Source organism: Neofelis nebulosa, chromosome 16, assembly GCF_028018385.1.
Source record: "Neofelis nebulosa isolate mNeoNeb1 chromosome 16, mNeoNeb1.pri, whole genome shotgun sequence".
Classification (NCBI taxonomy): Eukaryota; Metazoa; Chordata; class Mammalia; order Carnivora; family Felidae; genus Neofelis; species Neofelis nebulosa.
Window position 1 is genome coordinate 50,685,697 of NC_080797.1, and position 24,964 is coordinate 50,710,660.

The following is a 24,964-nucleotide window of genomic DNA, read 5'->3' on the forward strand; positions in this document are numbered from 1 at the left end:
GGAAAAGTTGTTAGGAGAGAGCAAAAGGAGGATTTCTGGTATAGGAAAGCTGGGAGTGTTATTCCCATGAGGAACTGAGTAGTATCTCCCAGTGCTACTGGGAGAAGTTACCTTCAAGAGGATGAAAATTTTTTGTGGGTTTAGAAAAGAGCTACACTGAGGCATGAAGAGGTCATTGCTTAGATGATCTCATTTATTTAGTAAAATAAGTCATCTGCTGAGAGAGTGGAAGAACAGTAGAAGTTTAAGGAGAGAAGAATTAACCTATATTTTTAGATTTTTGTTTTATTGGTTGTTTGTTTTTTTTAGAGAGAGAGTGTGCACACAGGGGTGGGGGGCAGAAGGAGAGGGAGAGAGAGAATCTTAAACAGGCTCCACATCCAGCACAGAGCCTGATGCAGGGCTTGATCTCATGACCACAAGATCACGACCTGAGCTGAAATCAAGAGTAAGATGCTCAACTGATTGAGCTACCCATGTGCCCCTGTTTTTAGGTTTTTGAAAAATAGTTATTCTGAATTCTGTCCACGTATCAACTGTGAGTCTTATAAGAACATCAGCACATGAAATACAGTCTTAGAATCATGTATTTAGCTAAGCTTAAATGAATAATGCAAGGGGTGCCTGGCTAGCTCAGTTGGTAGAGCATGCAACTCTTGATCTCATGGTTGTAAGTTTGAGCCCCATGTTGGGTGTAGAGATTACTTAAAAATAAGATCTTTAAAAAAAAAGGGTTTAATTTAAAAAATGAATAATGGGAAGATAAAATGCTTGAGAATCTGAAATAGAAGTCTTTAAGAAACTAGCTAACTGTTGGTGAGTTTGTAAGTTGTTGATTTAGCTTCTCTAACTACTACACAAAGACCACACTTAAAGAATTAAATGTCCAAGTGCTCAGCAGTTTTTTGAGTAATCCTGAATTGCAGTCAACCTTTTATTATACTAAACTTTTGTTTTATTAAACAGCCATTTCCAAGCTACTTCTGTGCAGTATCTCTATATTAAGGAATCTTCTTAACATACTAAAAGCAAATATTTTTAAAGTTTACTTTACTTTTATTCTATTACGTAATTAAAAAAAACAAAAAAGACTAAAGTCAGCTCAGCTACTTTTAGGAAGGTGCATAAGTTGTTATAACATTAAATGGCTGGGTTTCATATCTTCCCAACAGTTTAGGAATTGCTGCTCTAACAACAGCTGTCAACACCTTATTAGAAAATTGTGTTTTGAGGCAGTTTGGTTTACTGGCATCCTTTCTAGAGAAGTGATTTTAAGTGCTTTTAAAAACCTTGAGTTGGGAAACTATTACTAGTTTTTACATGTGGTTCTGTGTGTGTGAGAAATATTTATCAGAGAAAACTAGTTTGAAAATACTAAATGCTGAAAAGTTTGATAGCAATTCTAAAACTGGCAATACTTCAATCTTCAACCTTCCACTCTAAATAACCATATTCTCTATATTAATTAAACGTGGTTTTAAAAATAAAGAGAAGTGTGGTAGGGGCTACTTTGAAAATGATACTGTTGCCTGTTATTGGCTCTTAGAATGAAAGGGAGGAATCAAAGGCCTGTCTTCTCAGCCCTTTCTTCTCTTGTTTGTACATACAGATGAGGACAGAACTGTATTTCCTTTCATCTCAGAAGAATCGCCCCAGCCTCTTTGGAATGCCACTGATTGTTCCATGTACTGTGCATACCCGGAAGAAGGACCTGTATGATGCGGTCTGGATTCAGGTGTCTCGATTAGCCAGCCCACTCCCACCTCAGGAAGCCAGTAACCATGCTCAGGATTGGTGAGTTGAGAGGGCGATAAGCCTGGACAGGTGGTTTCCAAACTCAAGAAGAAGAATTTAGGGGCGCCTAGGTGGCTTGGTCGGTTAAGCGTCCAACTTCGGCTCAGGTCACGATCTCGCGGTCCGTGAGTTCGAGCCCCGCGTCGGGCTCTGGGCTGATGGCTCAGAGCCTGGAGCCTGCTTCCGATTCTGTGTCCCCCTCTCTCTCTGCTCCTCCCCTGTTCATGCTCTGTCTCTCTCTGTCTCAAAAATGAATAAACGTTAAAAAAAAAAATTTTTAAAAAGAAGAAGAATTTATATGAATTCTATGTAATATATAGGACACATTCCATGTTAAGTTAATCACTCTTTGAAGAGCCATCCAGAAAGCATATAAAATTCAACCATGTGGTTTGATTTGTTGAGTAGGAGAGACTGTACAACTTCCTTTCATGACCTAGACATTCTAGTGTCTAATAATCCTTTCATTCTGTACTCTCTTACCTGAAGTCCCTCCTGCTAATGCTTTAAATGCTTCAGGTATTATCCTTGACTTCTGTTATTGCAAAACTAGGGAGTATAAATTCACCAGGGAGTTTGTATCCTCTCAACTTGCTGGAATGCAGAATGGAAACAGTCATGTACATTTCTATACATGAACTCTGAAAAACCCCCATACCATAACAAATGATTCAGTTGGATTGTTTCCATGCCTTGTTAGTTTAACATGGAGGGCCACCTGCATGGCTCAGTCTGTTAAGTGTCTGACTCTTGATTTTGGCTCAAGTCATAATCCCAGGATTGTGGATCAAGCCCCACGTCAGGCTCTTTGCTGAGTGCGGAGCTTGCTTAAGGTTCTCTCTCTCTCCTTCTGTCTCTCTCTCTCCCTCAAATTAAAAAAAAAAAAAAGTAATTTAAGAAAAAAGAATAAATCTTAAAGGAAAACTGCAAATAATAAGCAATTTAGTTGAGAAATGTCGTGTTAAGTAAAAATGACAATAGGGCAAGATTAAATTTGAAGTGAAAGTGCGATTAAATTGAAGAACTTCCAGATGAGGACTTTTCCCTGGGCTTGCTAATGAATTGGATATGGAGTATGAGGGAAAGAGGAACCCAAGTTTGGTTATCAGCCTGAGCAATTATTTGTGAATGGTGGTAACATTTAATGTGAGGAAAACTGAGGAAGGAGTAGGTTTGAGCAAGAGATGACAGGAATCAAGTTAAATTCAACATGTATGTTATATTTTTAAGTGGGATATAGACTTTAGTGTTCTTTGTTGGAGATATAAAAATATAGGTGTCATCACAAATAGTTGGTATTTAAATCCCTGAGACCAGATGATAACATTTAGAGAGTAAGAGATAGAGAAGACACCCCCCCCCCATGTAATTCCTGATGCATTTCAACATTTAGAGGTTGAAAAATGACAAAAAAGGAGATTGAGAAGAAGCAGCCAGTGACGAAAGAAGAAAATTAGGAGTGAGTGGTGTCCCAGAAGTGAAGAAGTGTTTAAAGGATCAGTTTCAAATGCTACAGAGAGATTTAGTAAGAAGAGGCCTGGGAACTGACCACTGGAATTGATAAAATGGCAGTCTTTGGTGACCTTTGCAAAAGCTATTTTAGTATAGATGGAATGGTATAGATGAAGGCATGGAGGTTAGAATAAAGAGAAAATAGTCCTACAGGCAATAAAAAAGATAGTAAGAGTCTTTTAGAGATAACACAATGAAATATTTATGAATGAAAATGATAAAATGCCTCTGATTTCCTTCAAAATAATCTAGTGGGTCACAATAGCCAAGAGGTGGAAACAACCCAAATGTCCATCAGCAGACAAATGGATAAACTGTGGTATGTACATACAGTGGAGTATTTGTCAGCCATAAAAAGGAATGAAGTTCTGATACACACTACAACATGGTTGAACCTTGAAAACATTATACTAAGTGAAATAAGCCAGATACAAAAGGATAAATACTGTATGATTTCACTTTTATGAGACATTTTGAGTAGGCAAATTCATAGACAGAAATTAGATTAGAGGTTACTAGGGTTTGGGAGGAAAGGAGTATTATTATTGCTTAATGGTACAGAGTTTCTGTTTGGGAAGATGAAAAAATTCTGGAGATGGATGGTGGTGATGGTTGCACAGACAGCATTGTGAATGCCTTTAATGCCACTGAATTGTATACTTAAAAATGGTTAAATGGTACAGGTGCCTGGGTGGCTCATTTGCTTAAGCGTCTGACTCTTGATCTCAGCTCAGGTCTTGATCTCATGGTTGTGAGTTCAATCCCCATGTTTGGCTCCACACTGTTCTTGAAGCCTACTTTTAAAAAAAAGTTGAATGGTAAATTTTATGTATATTTTCCCATTTTTTTTAATGGAATGAAAGAATCTATAGAGCTAGGTTAAGGGTATAGGTGAATTAAAAGTGGCTGAGGGTTGATGATGATTATAGTTGGGTGACCAATACATGGGGGTTCATTGTACAGTTCTCTATTTTTGTGAGTGTTAATGTCAGTAAACTTGAATGTTTAGATTAGATGGACAAATTCCTGGAATCGAGGATCTATATAAAAGATTATTTTGAGCGACAGTGGATAAGGAGGAAAGTGAGGATTTGAGAGCAGTAATTAGAAATTTCTCTTTGGTCAAAGAATTGTTAGAGTAGTGATACTTGAATAAGCGATTTAAAAAGTTAGGAGGTAGCTATTGCAAAGTAGGATATTTGGAACTGAACGTTTTGGAGGTGGCAAAGTCCTTATCATGGTTTCATTACCTTTAGCCACCATGTAACAGCTACTACCAATTGCCAAATGTGGTGTCTTGCATTGCTTCTTATTGGGGCAAGGATGAAGAAAAATACTTGTTTAAGTGGGAGAATCAAGGCTGTCTTGCAGTTAAAAGACATTACTCTAAAAATGTTAGGTAGCTTATAGCTTTGAGTAGTTAAGGCAGGGAAAAGGGTGCCTCACAGTGTACCACATCAGGATTCTGATCAAAGAACACTTCTGGGGTGCCTGACTGGCTCGGTTGGAAAAACATGTGACTCTTGATCTCAGGGTGGTAAGTTTGAGCCCCACATTGGATGTAGAGATTACTTAAACAAAAAAAAAAGGAAATATGTAAATATAAATATATATTTTATATATATATATAATATATATAATATATATTATATATATAATATATATTATATATATTATTATACATATATATTTTATATATATATATATATTATATATAGTCCGCTCTTCTAAAAACCATTATGATCTTTCGGCTTTCTGGGCTGTGGCAATGTTCTTGTCATGGAAAGGTCTAATTATTTTAGTTTAATGTGAATTAAATCTTGTGATAGAATTAGGGCTGAAGGATAATTGGTAGTTGATTTCATGATTAGCTTATTAGCTTATAAGGTTATTAGCTTATCTTAAAATTTTGTGTGGACCACATGGCCTCTCTTAGAGACATCTGGCAGTCTAGTCTGTCTACCTTCTGTAACAGGGATACAACATGGGAGCCCTGAGTGGGGTTGGTACAGGGCTGCTGCTAATGGGTTAAAATAACTAGCATTGAACTGTCAACCATGAGCATACTGCTCTGACAGATACCCCTTCCTAGGGTTACTTCAAGAAAAAAATGAAAAGGAGTTGAGACCTCAAATAGAAATGTTTTTTATGGGAATGGAAGTTGGTGCAGCCACTCTGGAAAACAGTATAGAGGTTCCTCAAAAAACTAAAAATAGAACTACCCTACAACCCAGCAATTGCGCTGCTAGGCATTTATCCAAGGGATACAGGCGTGCCGTTTCGAAGGGACACATGCCCCCCACCATGTTTATAGCAGCACTATCAATAATAGCCAAAGTATGGAAAGAGCCCAAATGTCTATTGATGGATGAATGGATAAAGAAGATGTGGTTTATATGTATACACAACTGAGTATTACTCGGCAATCAAAAAGAATGAAATCTTGCCATTTGCAACTACATGAATGGAACTGGTCAATTAGAGAAAGACAAAAATCATATGACTTCACTCATATGAGGACTTTAAGAGACAAAACAGATGAACATAAAGGAAGGGAAACAAAAATAATATAAAAACAGGGAGGGGGACAAAACAGAAGAGACTCATAAATATGGAGAACAAACTGAGGATTGTGGGGGGGGGTGCGCTAAATGGGTAAAGGGGCACTAAGGAATCTACTTCTGAAATTGTTGCACTATATGCTAACTAATTTGGATGTAAATTTAAAAAAATAAAAAATAAAACAAATTTTTAAAAAATGTTTTTATACTCTTTGGTTTATGTTCTGTTTCAGTGATGACAGTATGGGCTATCAGTATCCCTTCACTCTACGAGTTGTGCAGAAAGATGGGAACTCCTGTGCTTGGTGCCCATGGTATAGGTAAAGTAATCTTATGCAAAAGAAAAATTTTAGTAGCATTGCAGCTTCAGATATTATACCTTTTGCATAAGGTTTCCAGTTTTTAGAAGTAATACTAAATAATAAGAAGCTTGAAATAAACATCGCAATTGTTGATTCATCTTTTTCTTATGTGGTCCATAGCTAAGTTTTGCTCTTGAGCCTTAGCTGGTTTTGTAAACTCTGTGATCCTCATTAAATTCATAGTTTATGATTAACATTTATTATTTTATACCTTCTGCTCCTTATATATAAATCAGTTTAGCATTCTGAGCCCAGTAGAACATAGTCTACTTACTAGACTTCGTGGAAGTCTGTTTTTGACTTTTAGAAGAATTATGGAGACTGATTGGTCAGTATTGTTGCAGCTTGCGAAATATCTGAGTGCTAAAGTCAACAACCTTCAGAGAACTATAATAGACTTAGCAAGTGGAATCTAAATAGGCATTGAAATCATGGCTTTGTCATGGTCCTTCCCTTCCCATAAATTTTTACAAACATTTATTTAATGTGCCACTTTACAAACAAGGAAATAGGCATTGTTATATCAGATGAATTGTCCTTCCTCAGAGTATTAAATGACTAAATTTAGAATTTTCTTAGAGGTATATTATCTCAAATATCCAATCCCCGCGTCATTTATCTTGCATAAAGTCCACACATTCATGTGGATTAACAAATGGTTATCAAGTGCTTTGAAAAACCAAAGACTTGAGAAGTAATGAGCATGCTTCCCTGAAATAAAAATAATTACTAATACATATTCATACATTTATCAGTCTTAAGTTAGAGGCCCATGACAGATTCTGAACCCAAGAAAGTGGAGAAGTAGAAAGAGAAAATATTTCTGATAAAGAAAATGTTGATTCTTTCATAATTATTCATTCCTTAGTAGATCATTTTCGTCCCTTTAGATTTTGCAGAGGCTGTAAAATTGATTGTGGAGAAGACAGAGCTTTCATTGGAAATGCCTATATTGCTGTAGATTGGGACCCCACAGCTCTTCACCTCCGCTATCAAACATCACAGGAAAGGGTAAGTACTCAAGGCCACCATAAGATGGTAGTTTTCATAAGTAAAATTTTCCCAGTTTAACTGTATTGTGACATTTCTGTTTTAGGTGATCTAAATACAATCAGAAAAACATTCATTGGTATTCTCTAAGCCACTTAGTATATTGACATGATTACATGGATGTTTCAGTTTTCCCACTTACAGAGTTACTTGTATTGGGACATTACATTTCAAAAAACACCACTAATAAGTAAATCTCGAAATTCTGGGTATGACTAAGACATTATATTGTTTGGCCTCCAAGCAATAAATACCTCTTTGCCTATTTATTAATTATTATTACATCTGCAGCATTTAGTAACACTGTAACTTAGCTCGAAGGCATCCCAGGGCTACAGCTGCTTACTGGGCATAGTGATCAGAAAAATTAAAGGAAAGATTGAATGTTTTAAGACTGGGCACCTAAGAATGTATCTCAATGGCTATTCCTTCACACTTAGCATTCCTCTACTGGGAAAACAGTTTTTACATTTTGAAAATGTTACTTCAAAAAGACTAATAACTCCATACTAACAATAAAAATATTTGCCAAATATTGTTGAAGGATAGATTGGCTAGATAGTTGGTGGATAGAGATATGATGAATCTGATGGAGAAATAAAAGCAACAGAATCAACGGATTTTTTTTTTTTTTTTAGTTACATGAAGAATTGTAGTTGCTTTTGCATTTATGTGGCTCTTGATGGAAATTTCCAGTGTATGATCTGAAAAGCTCTGGAGGACATCCTGCTTATAGAAAGAAGGGCCTACGTGACCTGTTAAATCTCACCCCATTTCCACTTTCAGTGATGCTCTTAGGATACCATGGAAACCAACTTGCTATTGAGATATCCTGCTTTGGTGGGGACTGTGGCCACATGACTAATTTCTTCCTACTAAATTTCTCTTCCTACCTGTGGTTTCTGCATGTGCTTAGTGAGTCACGTAGACAAAGTGATTACCTTGGTTCAAAATTGACATTATTACCCATATATTTTATGTTGTTTATTCCAGTAATTTCCCTTCCAGGAATTTATTCTAGGGAAATACTTTAATGCTGACAAATAATCATCATAGCATTTTTTAGAACACTAAAAAAATTAGACACAACTTGTATTTGTCCCACATTAGAAGATTGGTTAAATAAAGCATAATATATAAACTTGATAAAATATTATGCAGTCATTGAGGGGCGCCTGGGTGGCGCAGTCGGTTAAGCGTCCGACTATCAGCCAGGTCACAATCTCGCGGTCTGTGAGTTCGAGCCCCGCATCAGGCTCTGGGCTGATGGCTCGGAGCCTGGAGCCTGTTTCCGATTCTGTGTCTCCCTCTCTCTCTGCCCCTCCCCCGCTCATGCTCTGTCTCTCTCTGTCCCAAAAATAAATTTAAAAAGTTGAAAAAAAAAAAATTAAAAAAAAAATATTATGCAGTCATTGAAAATGATGATTACCAGGAGTTTTTACCATGATTTCCATGATACTTAACGATGTGATGGCTTCGTTTGGTTTTTTATTTATTTTTTAATTTACATCCAAGTTAGTTAGCATATATAGCACAACAATGATTTCAGGAGTAGAATCCTTAATGCCCCTTACCCATTTAGCCCATCCCTTCCCCCCCCCCCCCCCCCCCCACCAACCCTGCCAGCAACCCTCTGTTTGTTCTCTGGATTTATGAGTCTCTTCTGTTTTGTCCCCTCCCTGTTTTTATATTATTTTTGCTTCCCTTCCCTTATCTTCATCTGTTTTGCATCTTAAATTCCTTATGAGTGAAGTCATGATATTTGTCTTTCTCTAATTTCGCTTGGCATAATACCCTCTAGTTCCATCCACATAGTTGCAAATGTGTATAAATATATACCACATCTTCCATCTGAAGATGGAAGAATATATACCATTCATCCATCAATGGACATTTGGTCTCTTTCCATACTTTGGCTATGGTCAGTAGTGCTGTTTGTTATAAACATTGGGGTGCATATGCCCCTTTGAAACAGCATACCTGTATCCCTTGGATAAATACCTACTATTGCAATTGCTGGGTTGTAGGTAGTTCTATTTTTAATTTTTTGAGGAACCTCCACAAACTGTTTTCCGGAATGGCTGCACCAGGTTGCATTCCCACCAGCAGTGCAAAAGAGATCCTCTTTCTCAGCATCCTCTCCAACATTTGTTGTTGCCTGAGTTGTTAATGTTAGCCACTGTGACAAGTGTGAGGTGATATCTCATTGTGATTTTGACTTGTATTTCCCTGATGATGAGTGATGTGGAGCATTTTTTATTTTTATTTTTTTAATGTTTATTTATTTTTGACAGAGAGAGACAGAGCAGGGCCGGGGGGGGGGGGGGGGGGGCGGGGCAGAGAGAGAGGGAGACACAGAGTCCGAAGCAGACTTCAGGCTCTGAGCTGTGAGATCATGGCCTGAGCCGAAGTTGGACGCTCAACCGACTGAGCCACCCAGGTTGCCCCTTCTTGTTTTTTAATTTTTTTTTTAAATTTTTTGTGGGTTTTTTTTGTTTTTTGGGGTTTTGTTTTGTTTTGTTTTTTGATGTTGAGCATTTTTGCATGTGTCTGTGACCCATGTGGATGTCTTCTTTGAAAAAGGGTCTATTCATGTCTTTTGCCCATTTCTTCACTGGATTATTTGTTTTTTGGGTGTTGAGTTTGATAAGTTCTTTATAGGCTTTGGATACTAATCCTTTATCTGATATGTCATTTGCAAATATCCTCTCCCATTCTGTCAGTTGCCTTTTAGTTTTGCTGAATGTTTCCTTCGCCGGGCAGAAGTTTTTTGTTTTTTGCTTTTTGTTTTGACGAGTCCCAATAGTTCATTTTTGCTTTTGTTTCCCTTGCCTCTGGAGACCTGTTGAGTAAGAAATTGCTGCGGCTGAGGTCTACGAGGTTTTTGCCTGCTTTCTCCTCTAGCATTTTGATGGCTTCCTGTCTTATGTTTATGTCTTTCGTCCATTTTGAGTTTATTTTTGTGTATGGTGTAAGAAAGTGGTCCAGGTTCATTTTTCTGTATGTCGCTGTGCAGTTTTCCAGCACCACTTACTGAAGAGACTGTCTTTATTCCATTGGATATTCTTTCCTGCTTTGTCAAAGATTAGTTGCCCATACATTTGTGGGTCTATTTCTGGGTTCTCCATTCTGTTCCATTGATCTGAGTGTCTGTTTTTGTGCCAGTACTATACTGTCTAGATGATTACAGCTTTGTAATACAACTTGAAGTCTGGTATTGTGATGCCTCCACCTTTGGTTTTCTTTTTCTTTTTCTTTTTCTTTTTCTTTTTCTTTTTCTTTTTCTTTTTCTTTTTTTCCTGATTATCTCAAATTTTTTATTTTTTTATTTTTTTATTTTCTTATTTTTTTTATTATATGAAATTTATTGTCAAATTGGTTTCCATACAACACCCAGTGCTCATCTCAAAAGATGCCCTCTTCAGTACCCATCACCTACCCTCCCCTCCCTCCCACCCCCCATCAACCCTCAGTTTGTTCTCAGTTTTTAAGAGTCTCTTATGCTTTAGCTCTCTCTCCCACTCTAACCTCTTTTTTTTTCTTTTTTTTTTCCTTCCCCTCCCCCATGGGTTTCTGTTGTTTCTCAGGATCCACATAAGAGTGAACACATATGGTATCTGTCTTTCTCTGTATGGCTTATTTCACTTAGCATCACACTCTCCAGTTCCATCCATGTTGCTACAAAGGGCCATATTTCATTCTTTCTCATTGCCACATAGTACTCCATTGTGTATATAAACCACAATTTCTTTTTTTTTTTTTTTTTTTTTTTTTTAATTTATTTATTTTTTTTAGTTTATTTATTTATTTATTTATTTATTTTTTAATATATGAAATTTACTGTCAAATTGGTTTCCATACAACACCCAGTGCTCATCCCAAAAGGTGCCCTCCTCAATACCCATCACCCACCCTGCCCTCCCTCCCACCCCCCATCAACCCTCAGTTTGTTCTCAGTTTTTAACAGTCTCTTATGCTTTGGCTCTCTCCCACTCTAACCTCTTTTTTTTTTTTTCCCTTCCCCTCCCCCATGGGTTTCTGTTACGTTTCTCAGGATCCACATAAGAGTGAAACCATATGGTATCTGTCTTTCTCTGTATTAAACCACAATTTCTTTATGCATTCATCAGTTGATGGACATTTAGGCTTTTCCCACAATTTGGCTATTGTTGAGAGTGCTGCTATAAACACTGGGGTACAAGTGCCCCTATGCATCAGTACTCCTGTATCCCTTGGGTAAATTCCTAGCAGTGCTACTGCTGGGTCATAGGGTAGGTCTATTTTTAATTTTTTGAGGAACCTCCACACTGTTTTCCAGAGTGGCTGCACCAATTTGCATTCCCACCAACAGTGCAAGAGGGTTCCTGTTTCTCCACATCCTCGCCAGCATCTATAGTCTCCTGATTTGTTCATTTTGGCCACTCTGACTGGCTTGAGGTGATATCTGAGTGTGGTTTTGATTTGTATTTCCCTGATGAGGAGAGATGTTGAGCATCTTTTCTGTGCCTGTTGGCCATCTGGATGTCTTAAAAATATGGAACGCTTCGCGAATTTGCGTGTCATCCTTGCGCAGGGGCCATGCTAATCTTCTCTGTATCGTTCCAGTTTTAGTATGTGTGCTGCCAAAGCGAGCACTGGTTTTCTTTTTCAAGATTGCTCTATTTGTGATCTTTTCTGGCTCCATAAAAATTTTAGGATTGTTTGTTCTAGCTCTGTGAAGAATGCTGGTGTTTTTTTGATAGGGATTGCATTAAATATGTAGGTTGCTTTGGGTAGTATCGACATTTTAATAATATTTGTTCTTCCAATCCAGGAGCATGGAATATTTTTCCTTTTTTTGTGTGTGTGTCTTCTTTAATTTCTTTCATAAGCTTTCTGTAGTTTTCAGTGTATCGATTTTTGACAAAATATAGCATTCATTCTTGATAAAAACCCACAAGAAAGTAGGGATAGAAGTATCATACCTCAAGATCATAAAAGCCATATATGAAAGATTCACTGCTAATATCATCCTCAATGGAGAAAGACTGAGAGCTTTCCCCCAAAGGTCAGGAACATGACAGGGATGTCCACTCTTGCCACTGTTATTCAACATAGTACTGGAAGTCTTAGCCTCAGCAATCAGACAACACAAAGGAATAAAAGACATCCAGATCGGCCATGAGAAAGTCAAACTTTCACTCTTTGCAGATGACATGATACTCTATTTGGAAAACCCCAAAGATTTCACCAAAAACAGCCAGAATTGATCCATGAATTCAGCAAAGTCTCAGGATGTAAAATCAATGCACAGAAATCGGTTGCATTCCTATGTTCCTATACACCAATAATGAAGCAACAGAAAGAGAAATCAAGGAATCAATCCCATTTACAATTGCACCAAAAACCATAAAATACCTAGGAATAAACCTAGTCAAAGAAGTATCATGGTTTTTTGTTTTTTGGGTTTTTTTTTTTTACATTTATTTATTTTTGAGAGACAGAGACAGAGCGTGAGCAGGGGAGGGGCAGAGAGAGGGAGACACAGAATCAGAAGCAGGCTGCAGGCTCCAAGCTGTCGGCACAGAACCCAACACGGGTCTCGAACCCACAAACCGTGAGATCATGACCTGAGCTGAAGTCAGATGCTTAACTGACTGAGCCACCCAGGCACCCCTCATGGTTTTTTGGTTTTTGTTTTTTTAAGCAAAGTATAAAACTACATATACTAAAAAATCTTTTCAATATTAAAAAATATATACTATTTAGGAAAAGGACAGAAGAAAAGCTGCCAATATTTTGACAATATTTGTCTTTGTATTAAGAATAGGGGCGCCTGGGTGGCGCAGTCGGTTAAGCGTCCGACTTCAGCCAGGTCACGATCTCGCGGTCCGTGAGTTCGAGCCCCGTGTCAGGCTCTGGGCTGATGGCTCGGAGCCTGGAGCCTGTTTCCAATTCTGTGTCTCCCTCTCTCTCTGCCCCTCCCCCGTTCATGCTCTGTCTCTCTCTGTCCCAAAAATAAATTTAAAAAAAACGTTGGAAAAAAAAAAAAAAATTAAAAAAAAAAAAGAATAAAAGTTTCCCTGCCTTTTTATATTTTTCCATGCTTTCCAAAATTTCTATGTAAATGCTTTATTTGGTAAACAAAAAAAAGACCATTGCTCTTAGTCTTTTTATTTTTCACCTGTTTAGACTTCACATTCCTCAATAGATAATTGAACTAGATAGCTTCTTATATCTCCCTCTTTTTCTAATATTCTTTATCATGTGAGAAAGCTATGACTTTATTCCTTATGTTTTGGTTTTTTTAATTTTTAATTTTTTTTTAATTTTTTAATGTTTTTATTTATTTTTGAGACAGACACAGAGCATGAGCAGAGGAAGGGTAGAGAGAGAGAGGGAGACCCAGAATCCGAAGCAGGCTCCAGGCTCTGAGCTGTCGGCACAGAGCCTGACGCAGGGCTCGAACTCACAAGCTGTGAGATCATGACCTGAGCCGAAGTCAGACACTCAACCAACTGAGCCACCCAGGCACCCCAATTCCTTATGTTTTGTGTTAAGGAGAAGCTTTCAAGCAGAAGAAGGAGGAGGGTGCCAATGAGTGATTTAAACTATTTGAATAGTGGTAGAGGATCTGGGAATGGATCCCAAGAGGTAAAAAGGGAATCTTTGTCATTTAGGGAAATTTTATTGGTAAATAAAAATTATTGTCAGTTGCATTTTTTTTGGTCAACCTTCCTCCCTTTCTCCATCTAGCCTGTGTGTTCCATAAGAAATATAGTCAATAAAGATCAACAGTATCTTTACCAGCTTACTGTAATTTGTGGTAGGCCATAAAGCATCCCTGATAGAAATAATAGGGATAATGTTTAACTGGCTATGAGAAAAGAATATTACTCTTTTTCTACTCTGATTCCAGCAACTATGATGCAACATATTTCCACTGACATTGAAGCATGTCAGTTTTTCCCTCAGATGACCAGCTCTAAAGATGATGAAAGTTAGTATCAGGAAAGAAGGCAGTACATTTATCATTCTGAAATAGAGGACTTTCCTCTAAGTTCCTCTTTTTATATGAGGTCTTTAGAAATGGACAGTGATGCAATGCTAAAACTGTTAATTGCATGATCAGCCCTAGCATTTGACAGCCTGTGACTTAGCTATCCTCTCATGTCAGGAAAAAGCCACACATGAAAACCTGTTGTAAACTGAATGTGCTGAGCCATGCCAGTTTGTAAGCCAGGCAGCTCAATGTTCTATCATGAGTTCAAAAAGGGAACAGAGTAAGAAGTTTGGTGATGGACCTGTGTGTGCCCTTTGCCCAGAAAGAGAGGCACTTATTGTTGGACTTAGTGAGTGTCGAGGCCCCGTGCTGGGGTGAAAAGATCTGTGTGTGAAGTCTTATGGTAGCATTCAAAGTCCTGGTGCTAGGCCTCACCCACTATGGTTCTCCATTGCTGTTAAGTGGCAACCCAGAAGAGGAGAGGGAGAATTTTTCCTTTTCTGTTGCATTCTAGGTACGTCCTCCTCTCCTTCCTGACCCCACACTACTTCCAACACACATGCACACTACCTCCTCTGCTCTCTCTCCTTTATTAGACTTATGTCCTTTTTACTCCAAAGTCTAGCATGCTGGTCAATAGAACTAGAGAGATTTGGGCAGGTATTAGGGGCCTTCTCAACATAGGCTTTTTTTGAGCCTGCTCTTGCTTTTATTGCCATCTCTTTGTTGCCATCTCAGATGAAAAGGCCCCATGAGGCAGGAAACAGATGATACACATGGTATTCTGGTAACTCTGTTACATGACTTTACTATGCAAATGAGTTTTATCCCATGAGGTTTCATGCTCTGGTATGTTGCCTTCTCCTGGTGAGCTTTTCTGGTACCCTTTCTTATTTAATCTATAACTGGCATCTGTGTTCCAGTGATGATATTATTTCTCCTAGCCTCTACAAAGCCTGCAGCATATTGATAATGTTCTGTCTTTGTGGTTGAAAATAAATGGCCTAATCTCATCACCCCTGACTTGAGGGTGAGCTCACATATAAGCTGTTTTAGGATGTCAGAATTGTAAAAAAGAGGTGCAATAGCCACTAGTCACATGTGGCTATTGAACACTTACATGTGCCTGATTCAAATTAAGAAGATTATAGTTCCAAAGACTTAGTAAAAAGGAATCTAAAATATGTCATCAATAATTCTTTTATTGATCACATGTTGAAATGATACTGTTTTGGATTTATATAAATATACATATATATGTGTGTATATATATATGTCAAATACAAATATATATTTTTATATATATAAATAAAACATACCATTATAATTAAAAAGTTGTAAAATAGGCAGTTCCTTGTTTTTGTCATTTTGAAGAATTCAGAAAATTTTCAAGAAAAGCTATTATGGTCATATAAATAGAAATTTGATCCAGGATGTTACTGATGTAATTCTGGAAGTAAATGTGGAAGTATGGTATTTGCTCAAAGACTCTAGTTTGGGTTATGTTTTCTTTTTCCTCATGTAGAGTAAAACGAGAGTGAGTCACCTAACATGATACATAGCCATGGGATCATTTTAAACTCCTTTCCTCCCTTACACCCCTTTTCCAATTCCTCTTATTCCTTCCACTTCCAGGTTGTAGATGAGCATGAGAGTGTAGAACAGAGTCGGCAAGCACAAGCTGAGCCCATCAACCTGGACAGCTGCCTCCGTGCTTTCACCAGTGAGGAGGAACTAGGGGAAAATGAGATGTACTATTGTTCCAAGTGTAAGACCCACTGCTTGGCAACCAAGAAGCTGGATCTCTGGAGGCTTCCCCCTATCCTGGTATGTTTCAGCCCTGCCTAAGAGAGAGCAGGAGCCTAGCATAAAAGAAAGAAGCCATGAACTAATAGGAATTTTGTTACTTTTGAGAATAAAACCTTCCCTGTGGCAGTGCTTAAAACACTTGTGCTGTGCAAGGATTTTGTGTTGCACACAGGGATTAATTGTTCTACACGTGTTATTACCAGTTCTGCTCTGAAGGAGCATACAGGCTTGAAGGAGAGAGAAGTCATTAATTGGAGAGAGAGACCATTAATTGTAGTTCAGTGCAGTATGTGAGAAGTGCCACAAGTTCTGCATCTTGGTGAATTTGAACTTCAGGAGAAGGTGAAAGCACTTGTGGCTCTAGAGAGAGAATCTTTATGCTCACCCTTTAGGCTCTTATGTAGAAGTACAGCTGAGCCTCAGTCTCCAGTCCCACTGTGCTTGGTCACATGGCCACAGCACAAGCACACAGGTGCACTTGGGCTTATGTGTTCTTTTACACGTGATTTACTACTTCTGCCTTTTTCCTTCATGGAATAGAAGATGCTTCTGTTGCTCATCAGGAGAGTTTGAAGTGACAGATCTTCCTGTTCATTTAAGAAAATTTTTTCTGTACAAGTAGAAGTATCATAGCAAATGTAAATGTAAGGCATTGATATGTTTAAAAGAATATTTTTTAATGTTTAGTTTTGAGAGCGTGCAAGTGAGTGCAAGTGGGGAGGGCAGAGAGGGAGACACAGAATCCGAAGCAGGCTCCAGGTTCTGAGCTGTCAGCACAGAGCCTGATGTGGGGGTTGAACTCATGGACTACAAGATCATGACCTGAGCCGAAGTCAGTCGCTTAACCGACTGAGCCACTCAGGTGCCCCAGGCATTGATATATTTTAACTAGACCTTGTGTGTACTTTTTTATTCATGTTTTTTTTTTTTATTACTATGTGAGACTTTAAATGTAGGTTTTTCTTTACTTAGACCAGAAAGACTTCCCAGGAATGGATGCCTAGGAAATTAATAACATTGATTAGCTAGCTCCAGGGATGAGAACTCTGGGAAGAGACGAAAAGGGCAGGGCAGGCTTGGGATAGGTAGGTGGGAAGGGGACAAGTTTATTTTTAATTGAGGTATAATTAGCATGAAATTAAATGCATAGATTAAATGTCAGTTTGGTGAGTTGATAATTATATATACTTGTATAATAATCACATAGAACATAAGCAGTAAAGGCATTTATATAAAAACTATGTTTTTGATATCTTTAAAGAATAATGAAAAATAAATATTATGTTGAGAGCTTGGTGGACTGCTGTAGATCCATATACCAGTATGTCCCTTAGGAAGAGTTTCTCTTTATATAAATAGTAAATTGTTAGTATTTAGGATAGAGATAGCCACCCAAAGATCTGTGCCCACACTAGATTGTATTATAACACTGTATAAAGATTAGAGAAATTTGTTGCTCTTGGAAAAGAAAAGAGAAGGCAAAAAGGAGAAGGGAGATTCTTATTATGCTCTTTAGGACATTGAAACTCCCTGGTAGGAATCAAAGGATATGGTAAGAAATGAGAAGCCTCCTATCGGAGATTGGGTAAGTTTCATCTGTGAAAATTCCTCCATTTTTCTTCAAAATATTCAGTATAGTCTTCTGTCTTCATGAGTATATTTGTGGATGGATTTTCTGTGATGTTAGAGAAAGGTAAAGGTCAGTCTGGGTGATAGGCCCAGGAAACAGAGGAAAACATGCAAAATACAGACACCCAGGATGTTGCAGAAATTTGGGAGAGAATTTTGGATATGCATAGACTATGAAATTAGGGAGATTATCAGGTTAGCTATATATCTAAAGGCCAGTGGCCCCACTGATAACTCCATTAAATAATAAGATGCATTCTTTTTGAAAAAAATGTATATATTCTTGAACATGTATTAGACTTGAGGTTTTTTAAATGTAATTTTGTATCTTCAGAGCCCTTTAATGTAATTGTTTTCTACCTTTCCTTCTCCAGATTATTCACCTTAAACGATTTCAATTTGTAAATGGTCGATGGATAAAATCACAGAAAATTGTTAAATTTCCTCGTGAAAGTTTTGACCCTAGTGCTTTTTTGGTACCAAGAGACCCGGCTCTTTGTCAGTGTAAGCCACTCACACCCCAGGGGGATGACCTTTCTGAGCCCAGGGTTCTGCCAGGAGAGGTGAAGAAAGTGGATGCTCAGAATTCAACTGGGGAAGAAGATGTGTTCCTGAGCAAGAGCCCGTCTTCACTCAGTGCAAACATCATCAGTAGCCCTAAAGGTGAGGAAGCCTGAAGGGCCTCATGGAGCCCAGATGTCACCCTGAGAGGGGCTTTCCTGGGACCCCTGTAGGTTGCATGTTTCCCTGTCTTCCACTCTGGAGCACCAGTTTGGTGTGAGGTAGAAGGAACCTATCTTGAATCAGACCTGTGTAGATTTGAGTCACCTGTGTGACTTTTAGCAAGAGATACAGCTTCTCATTTGTAAAAGTTCATAGTGTCTGAGGATTTGCTGCATCAAGAGTGAAGCACTTTACGTAATGCCTGACATATATCGTGATCATGAATAATAGTTGTCATCCTTGTTCCCTTACGTCGGAGGTTCTCAAAGTATAGTCTGGCAACCTCTAGAGGGTCTCTGAGAGACCCTTTCAGGGGACCTGAAGGATTAGAAGTTCTTTCATAAAAATACTAAGACAGTATTCACCTTTTCACTTTCATTCTCTAACAGATATGTAGTGGAGTCAGAGCCAACATGATATGTGATGATACTGTCAGTGAAATATGTGCTTATGTATTGTATTTTTTAAATTTCTCAGTTTTAATTTCTAATATGATTAATATTGATATATAACTTATATAAACAAAAGTGCTAAGGTCTAAAGCAATTTTTGAGTATATAGAGTATATATGGAAGTGAGTGAGGCTGTGACCAAAAACTTTGAGACCCACTACCTTACAGGATCTACAGAGGTAGAAATAGTAGAGAGTTCCCAATACTGTGCCTACCAATAGTAAGTACTTAATCATATTCTGTAATCTAATTTAACAAAGGAGAGTATGTATTTGTATTATGCCTTACTCCAATTGTTTGTTTTGAACTGAATCTGACCTAAATTTTTTATTTTATTTTTATTTTATTTTATTTTATTTTATTTTATTTTATTTTATTTTATTCTATTTATTTTAAATCCAGTATAATTATTACACAGTGTTATATTTGTCTCAGGTGTACAACTTTCTGTTGTTTTTATTTTATTTTTTTTATTTTTCATCTTTCTGTTGTTTTTTTAAATTTATTAAACGAAATTTTTTGTCAACGTTTATTTTTGAGAGACAGAGAGAAAGGGGAAGGGCAGAGAGAGAGGGAGACACAGAATCCAAAGCAGGTTCTAGACTCTGAGCAGTCAGCACAGACCCTGACGCAAGACTCAAATTCACAAACTATGAGATCATGACCTGAGCCGAAGTCAGACGCTTAACCAGCTGAGCCACCCAGGCACCCTGTTGTGTTTGTTTGTTTTTAATGTTTTCGTTTATTTTTGAGAGTAAGAGAGAGAATGAGGGAGGGAAAGAGAGGGGGGGTACAGTGGATTTGAAGTAGGCTCTGTGCTGACAACAGAGAGCTCAGTGCAGGGTTTGAACCCACGAACAGTGAGATCATGATCTGAGCCGAAGTTGGATGCTCAACCAGTTGCTTGAGCCACCCAGGCGCCCCTCATCTTTCTGCTGTTTTTAAGTCCCTACATGGTACTTCACGTTTTTAGGACATTGCTGCCTGTAGGAGCTTGGCCTTAGGAAGACAAGAATATAACTTGTCACTGCATGATAGGAATAAAAAGTAGCTGGTCAGAACACCCCTGTATTTACCTGTATGTGTACACTTGTGAAGTTTACTTCAAAGTTAGCATTTGGTGGCTGGTTAAACTTGTGGCATTTGGATTTAAGAATCTTTTCCTTTTCTCCCTTTCATAGGTTCTCCGTCTTCGTCAAGAAAGAGTGGAACTAGCTGTCCCTCCAGCAAAAATAGCAGCCCTAACAGTAGCCCTAGGACTTTAGGGAGGAGCAAAGGGAGGCTCCGGCTACCCCAGATTGGCAGCAAAAATAAACTGTCAAGTAGTAAGGAGAACTTGGATGCCAGCAAAGAGAATGGAGGTGGGCAAGTTTGTGAGCTGGCTGATTCCTTGAGCCGGGGGCACATGATGGGGGGTAGCCAAACTGAACTGGTCACCCCCCAGGACCACGAAGTAGCTCTGGCCAATGGATTTCTTTATGAGCATGAGGCATGTGGCAATGGCTATAGCAATGGTCAGCTTGAAAACCACAGTGAAGAAGACAGCACTGATGACCAAAGAGAAGATGTTCGTGTTAAGCCTATTTATAATCTATATGCAATTTCGGTAAGTGGTTTGTTGTAGGGTTTTCAGAATGATCTGCACTTTTCAATGATTTGTTCATTCATCTCATTCATTCATTAATTAATTCATTCATCAGTCATTTTTTTCAGGACCTGCTTATTTGCTGGGCATTGAGCTTGGTGATAGACAAAGTTAGCAGTAGATATCTTGGCCTTTTGGATAGAATTCAAGATACTCCCAGTGTATGCAGGGCATAGTAATGTAATCATTATAATTGGAGTCATGGGTTCAAGTCATGAAAAATTATGTACTCCTAAGAACTTTTTCTTTCTAAAATATAATTACAAGTGTAAAATGGTAAGATTTGGAGCTTTTAAATTTTGATTTTTCTTTTTGTTTTGTTTTTAGAAAAAGGTAAATGGTTCCAAAACATCTTTCTTAATCACCTAAGTGATTGGTATTTTCCCCATTGTGTCCTAGTACTGTGCCCTGACCAGACTACTGTTAACTACTAACATACCTCTACTTTCTTCTCTCTTACAGTGCCATTCAGGAATTCTGGGTGGGGGCCATTACGTCACTTATGCCAAAAACCCAAACAGCAAGTGGTACTGTTATAATGACAGCAGCTGTAAGGTAAATATCCCTCGTCTTTGAATAAAAGAAACAAATGTCAACAGATCTGAGGGACATTTGCTGAAATAATAGACTTTGTACTCAATAGATATTTCTGTTAGTATATAGGTGTCTTCAGTATTAAAGGAACAAAAACGATGTGCAGGGGCACCTGGGTGGCTCAGTGAGTTAAGCATCCAACTTTAGCTCAGGTCATGATCTCATCGTTTGTGAGTTCAAGCCCTACATCGGGCTCTCTGCTATCAGTGTGGAGCCTGCTTTGGATCCTCTGTCCCCCTCTCTCTCTGCCCCTCGCCAGCTCACACTCACTCGTGGTCTCTCTCTCTCTCTCTCTCTCTCTCTCTCTCTCTCTCTCTCGCAAAAATAAACATTAAAAAGTATTTTTTTAAATGATGTACAGAGCACAGAATGAAAACATGGACGGTGAAGAAAAAGAAGGTATTTGTTAATGAGAAAAAGTTCTTATCTTTTGAACTGTTAGAATTTGATGGTTTTTTGTTTGCTTTTAGTCATTCTTTTGACTGTCTGTGGTCAGAATATTTTCCCCAAAACAAACATTGAAAATAATGGAGCTTAGTTTAGGGCAGGTATCAGACAGTCAAAATGTTAAGCTGATTGGAATCAGTAGTCTGGTTTAGTAATTAAAGAGGGTTGGTCCTCCCTTCCCTAGCAAGGATTTAGGGCCAGCATAGTAATGACTTTTTTATTAAAGGCTTTTCTTGCCTCTTCAGGAACTTCACCCTGATGAAATTGACACCGACTCTGCCTACATTCTTTTCTATGAGCAGCAGGGGATAGACTATGCACAATTTCTGCCAAAGATCGATGGCAAAAAGATGGCAGACACAAGCAGCATGGATGAAGACTTTGAGTCCGATTACAAAAAGTATTGTGTGTTACAGTAAAGCTACCACTCTGGCTGCTAGACAGGCTGGTGGTGAGGGAGATGACTCCCTGTAGCTGACATTTGGCAGAAGTTTCTCTGTGAAAGGCAAGCTAAATGTAGTTATTTTATCCTGTGACCCTGAAGCACAAAATAAAAATCCTAATTAAAATAGCAGTTAGCATAACAGTAGTAATACTTTGGTTTGGAAGTGTCTCACACAAGCTCTCTGGTAGAGAACTTTCAGGCGGAGTCCACCATTAGCCTGTAAACAAAAGCGTTTGGCACCAGCCACCTGGGACCAAATAAGAACTAAATTGTGCTTGTCCAGATATAAACAAATGTAGTGAGTGTAGAGTTTACCAATAATCATAACAAAATGCTAAGAATTTCCTTGGAGTCAAAGTAAAACAAAAAATTGTAGTGTTGTCTGGGGACGACATGATATGCTACCTCCTTTTTCCTAAAGTTTTATTCCATTTTATTGACAAGATGTGAGAAAGCAAGTTCAGAAGGCGTGCAAAGGATTCTTATGGCATGGACACACATTTTTCTATTTATTTTTTAAACCATTTTCCCACTATTTCTATGCCTTTCTTGCTTTTTGTTTCTGTTACCGTGTTTGTGTTTGAGACACAACCAGCCATTCATGGCAGAGGCATGTATATAAGTGGTCAGTCTGAAAGGGAGAATCTCTTAAGAGCTGTGTGCCTTCTACCCAGGGCCTTGGTTGGAGACCCTGTAGGGGAAAAAAAAAAATGTATCCTGGGAAATCCAGCTAAAAGAGCCCTCCAGATAGAGGCATCTTACCTTGAGGTTACTTCAAGTGTCCTCAAAAATGTATCCCCCACCACTGCTGAGTGCAGTAGGATAGTTGCCAACATTTGCACCATCGTCACATGCCCATGTTGCACAAAGAGCTTCTCAGAGGGAAAGCGGCATCTAAGCTGGATGGTGTTTTACAACTAGTGGTTGTTTGTTCTTTGTTTCTTTGTTTTGCACTTTAGAAAAAGAGAGAATACATGCAAATGAATTTTTTAAAACTTGTTCATATTTGATGGCTGTAAGGGCTATAAATTAACTTGAATATGGGGTATTTTGCCCCCATATTAAATTTAAAAACAAAACACATCCCAAACACTGGTAGTGTGTATTTTTAATTTAATTGGTGGGTTTAGGAAGTAAACTTTTGGTTTTTTTGCATGTCTGTTATTTTTTAATTCTGGAGTTTGTCTTTTTTTTCTTTCTTTTTTTAATAATTTCATAGTAATGGTCATCAAAAGTTACGTTTCTTGCTTCATTTTTTCCTCTGATAATTCAAAACTGGAACAAAAGTATAAATGTTATTTATTTCAGGCAGCATTTTTCCCCCTGTGTTGTTTTTAAATATATGTGAGGTGAACATTTCACTTTTATTTCAGTCTTTTTTTATTAATCTGGAACCTGGAAGTGATTCTCATTAATTGTCAGATTTCATTAACCTTCCCTCCTCATAGATAGTAGGTACCAATGTAATTAAGCATTTGTGTTCTGATATCTGAGGCCGGTTATTATTCAGTTCTTCTCAGAGCATTTGGAAAGGTTGCCTTAAATGGCTACGTAAGTTTAAACGCTATTCAGAAAAAGACTGTAATTACAAGTAGGAAGGAGTGGCCTAAATGATAAAATATTATAAAGTCAGACAAAATGCAGGCTTTGTAAGTTTCATGATTTCAGTTATATAAAAATCTGTCCATTTCTACCTGGACAAGTCCCATGAAAAAGTGGAAGATTTTAAATAATTTACTTACAGATGTTTTATTTAAGCAGGTAGCACAATCTACTAATGTTGTTTGATCTGTGTTTGTTATATTGGTTGTAATTAATTTTTTAATTCATGACTAGCAGAAAATTTATTAAATTAACTATTAACTACATTCACCTTGTAAATTACTGTATAAAACTTGTTGACAATGCACTGACTTTAGAAAGATGTTAATGTACATAAATAGAGTGTAAATAAAATAGTGTTGATGTACTGAAATATGAACTGTATAAAAAAGTATTGGTAATTGTATATGGAGTGTACCTGTTTATCTGTAACTATTATCCAAACAAATTAAATACTGTGGATGCATCTATGTGCTGGTTTTCCTCTATACAAGTAAAGAAAAAAGTCAAATTCTTCAGCCTTTTCTCTCTGTGACCCTATTTAATTCTCCTACTCGAATAATACGTACCTGACTTATAGAGTGGATGCTCCATCTCTGAGAGAATGGAAACTATTGAAGGTAGAACAAGATACCTGCAGTGCCAGCTGAATTGATTTAAACTTTGCTCACATCCCTGTTAGGAAACTGTTTGGAAGGCATTGGGCAGTGTGGACAGGCGGGGGCTGCAGAGTTGGTGGTGAATGGAGAATTGATGTAGGAGGCCTTAATGATAGTTTTCTTGCAGATTAGGAGTTGAGGTGAAGAGGAAGACTTCTCACTGAATAATTCCTTGAAATGATCCTGGGTTTCTAGGGGATGCTGAGAAACCAAGGATGTCCCTGGTTGTCTCTCTGGGAGCCCTCCAGGGAAGCAATTGGCAGTATTGAGAAGAGTTGAAGATTTAGGGCTGTGGGTTCTTCACCCTCAGTCCCTGTTTGTTTATCTTTAAAAATAGACTGCCTACCTCTCAGCCTTATCTTAAGTAAATGAAGTATATAAAAGCCTGGCAGTTTCTTGGTAAGTGCTCATTGAATGTGAAATCCTACCCCCATGAGATTCAATCATGTTTTGTAAAAAGATTTGTTTTGTTTTGTTTTGACTCTTGCTATACTAATGCTAAAAGAATTTAATAGCTCTTTGCTCACATTCTCAATAACAGGAATACACATTAAAAATGTATAGATGAGGGGCGCCTGGGTGGCGCAGTCGGTTAAGCGTCCGACTTCAGCCAGGTCACGATCTCGCGGTCCGTGAGTTCGAGCCCCGTGTCAGGCTCTGGGCTGATGGCTCGGAGCCTGGAGCCTGTTTCCGATTCT

The 24,964-nt window shown here is 38.0% G+C and overlaps 1 protein-coding gene and 1 non-coding gene across 3 annotated transcripts in view; one reads left to right on the forward strand and one right to left on the reverse strand.

Annotated features, from left to right (window-relative positions):
- Positions 1-24,073, forward strand: part of USP32 (ubiquitin specific peptidase 32) — a 250,843-nt gene extending 226,770 nt beyond the window's left edge. For both annotated transcript variants that reach the window (XM_058705725.1, XM_058705726.1), the window contains exons 27-34: positions 1,610-1,794; positions 6,101-6,187; positions 7,120-7,240; positions 15,897-16,088; positions 18,074-18,362; positions 20,056-20,480; positions 20,982-21,074; positions 21,806-24,073. In XM_058705725.1, the coding sequence (XP_058561708.1) occupies positions 1,610-1,794; positions 6,101-6,187; positions 7,120-7,240; positions 15,897-16,088; positions 18,074-18,362; positions 20,056-20,480; positions 20,982-21,074; positions 21,806-21,979 (1,566 nt within the window). In that variant the 3' untranslated portion in view covers positions 21,980-24,073. The remainder of the gene's footprint in view (positions 1-1,609; positions 1,795-6,100; positions 6,188-7,119; positions 7,241-15,896; positions 16,089-18,073; positions 18,363-20,055; positions 20,481-20,981; positions 21,075-21,805) is intronic.
- On the reverse strand, positions 11,808-11,914 carry LOC131498689 (U6 spliceosomal RNA). Its single transcript, XR_009255559.1, has one exon. It is a non-coding gene; the product is annotated as a U6 spliceosomal RNA (small nuclear RNA).
- Positions 24,074-24,964: the final 891 nt, after the last annotated feature.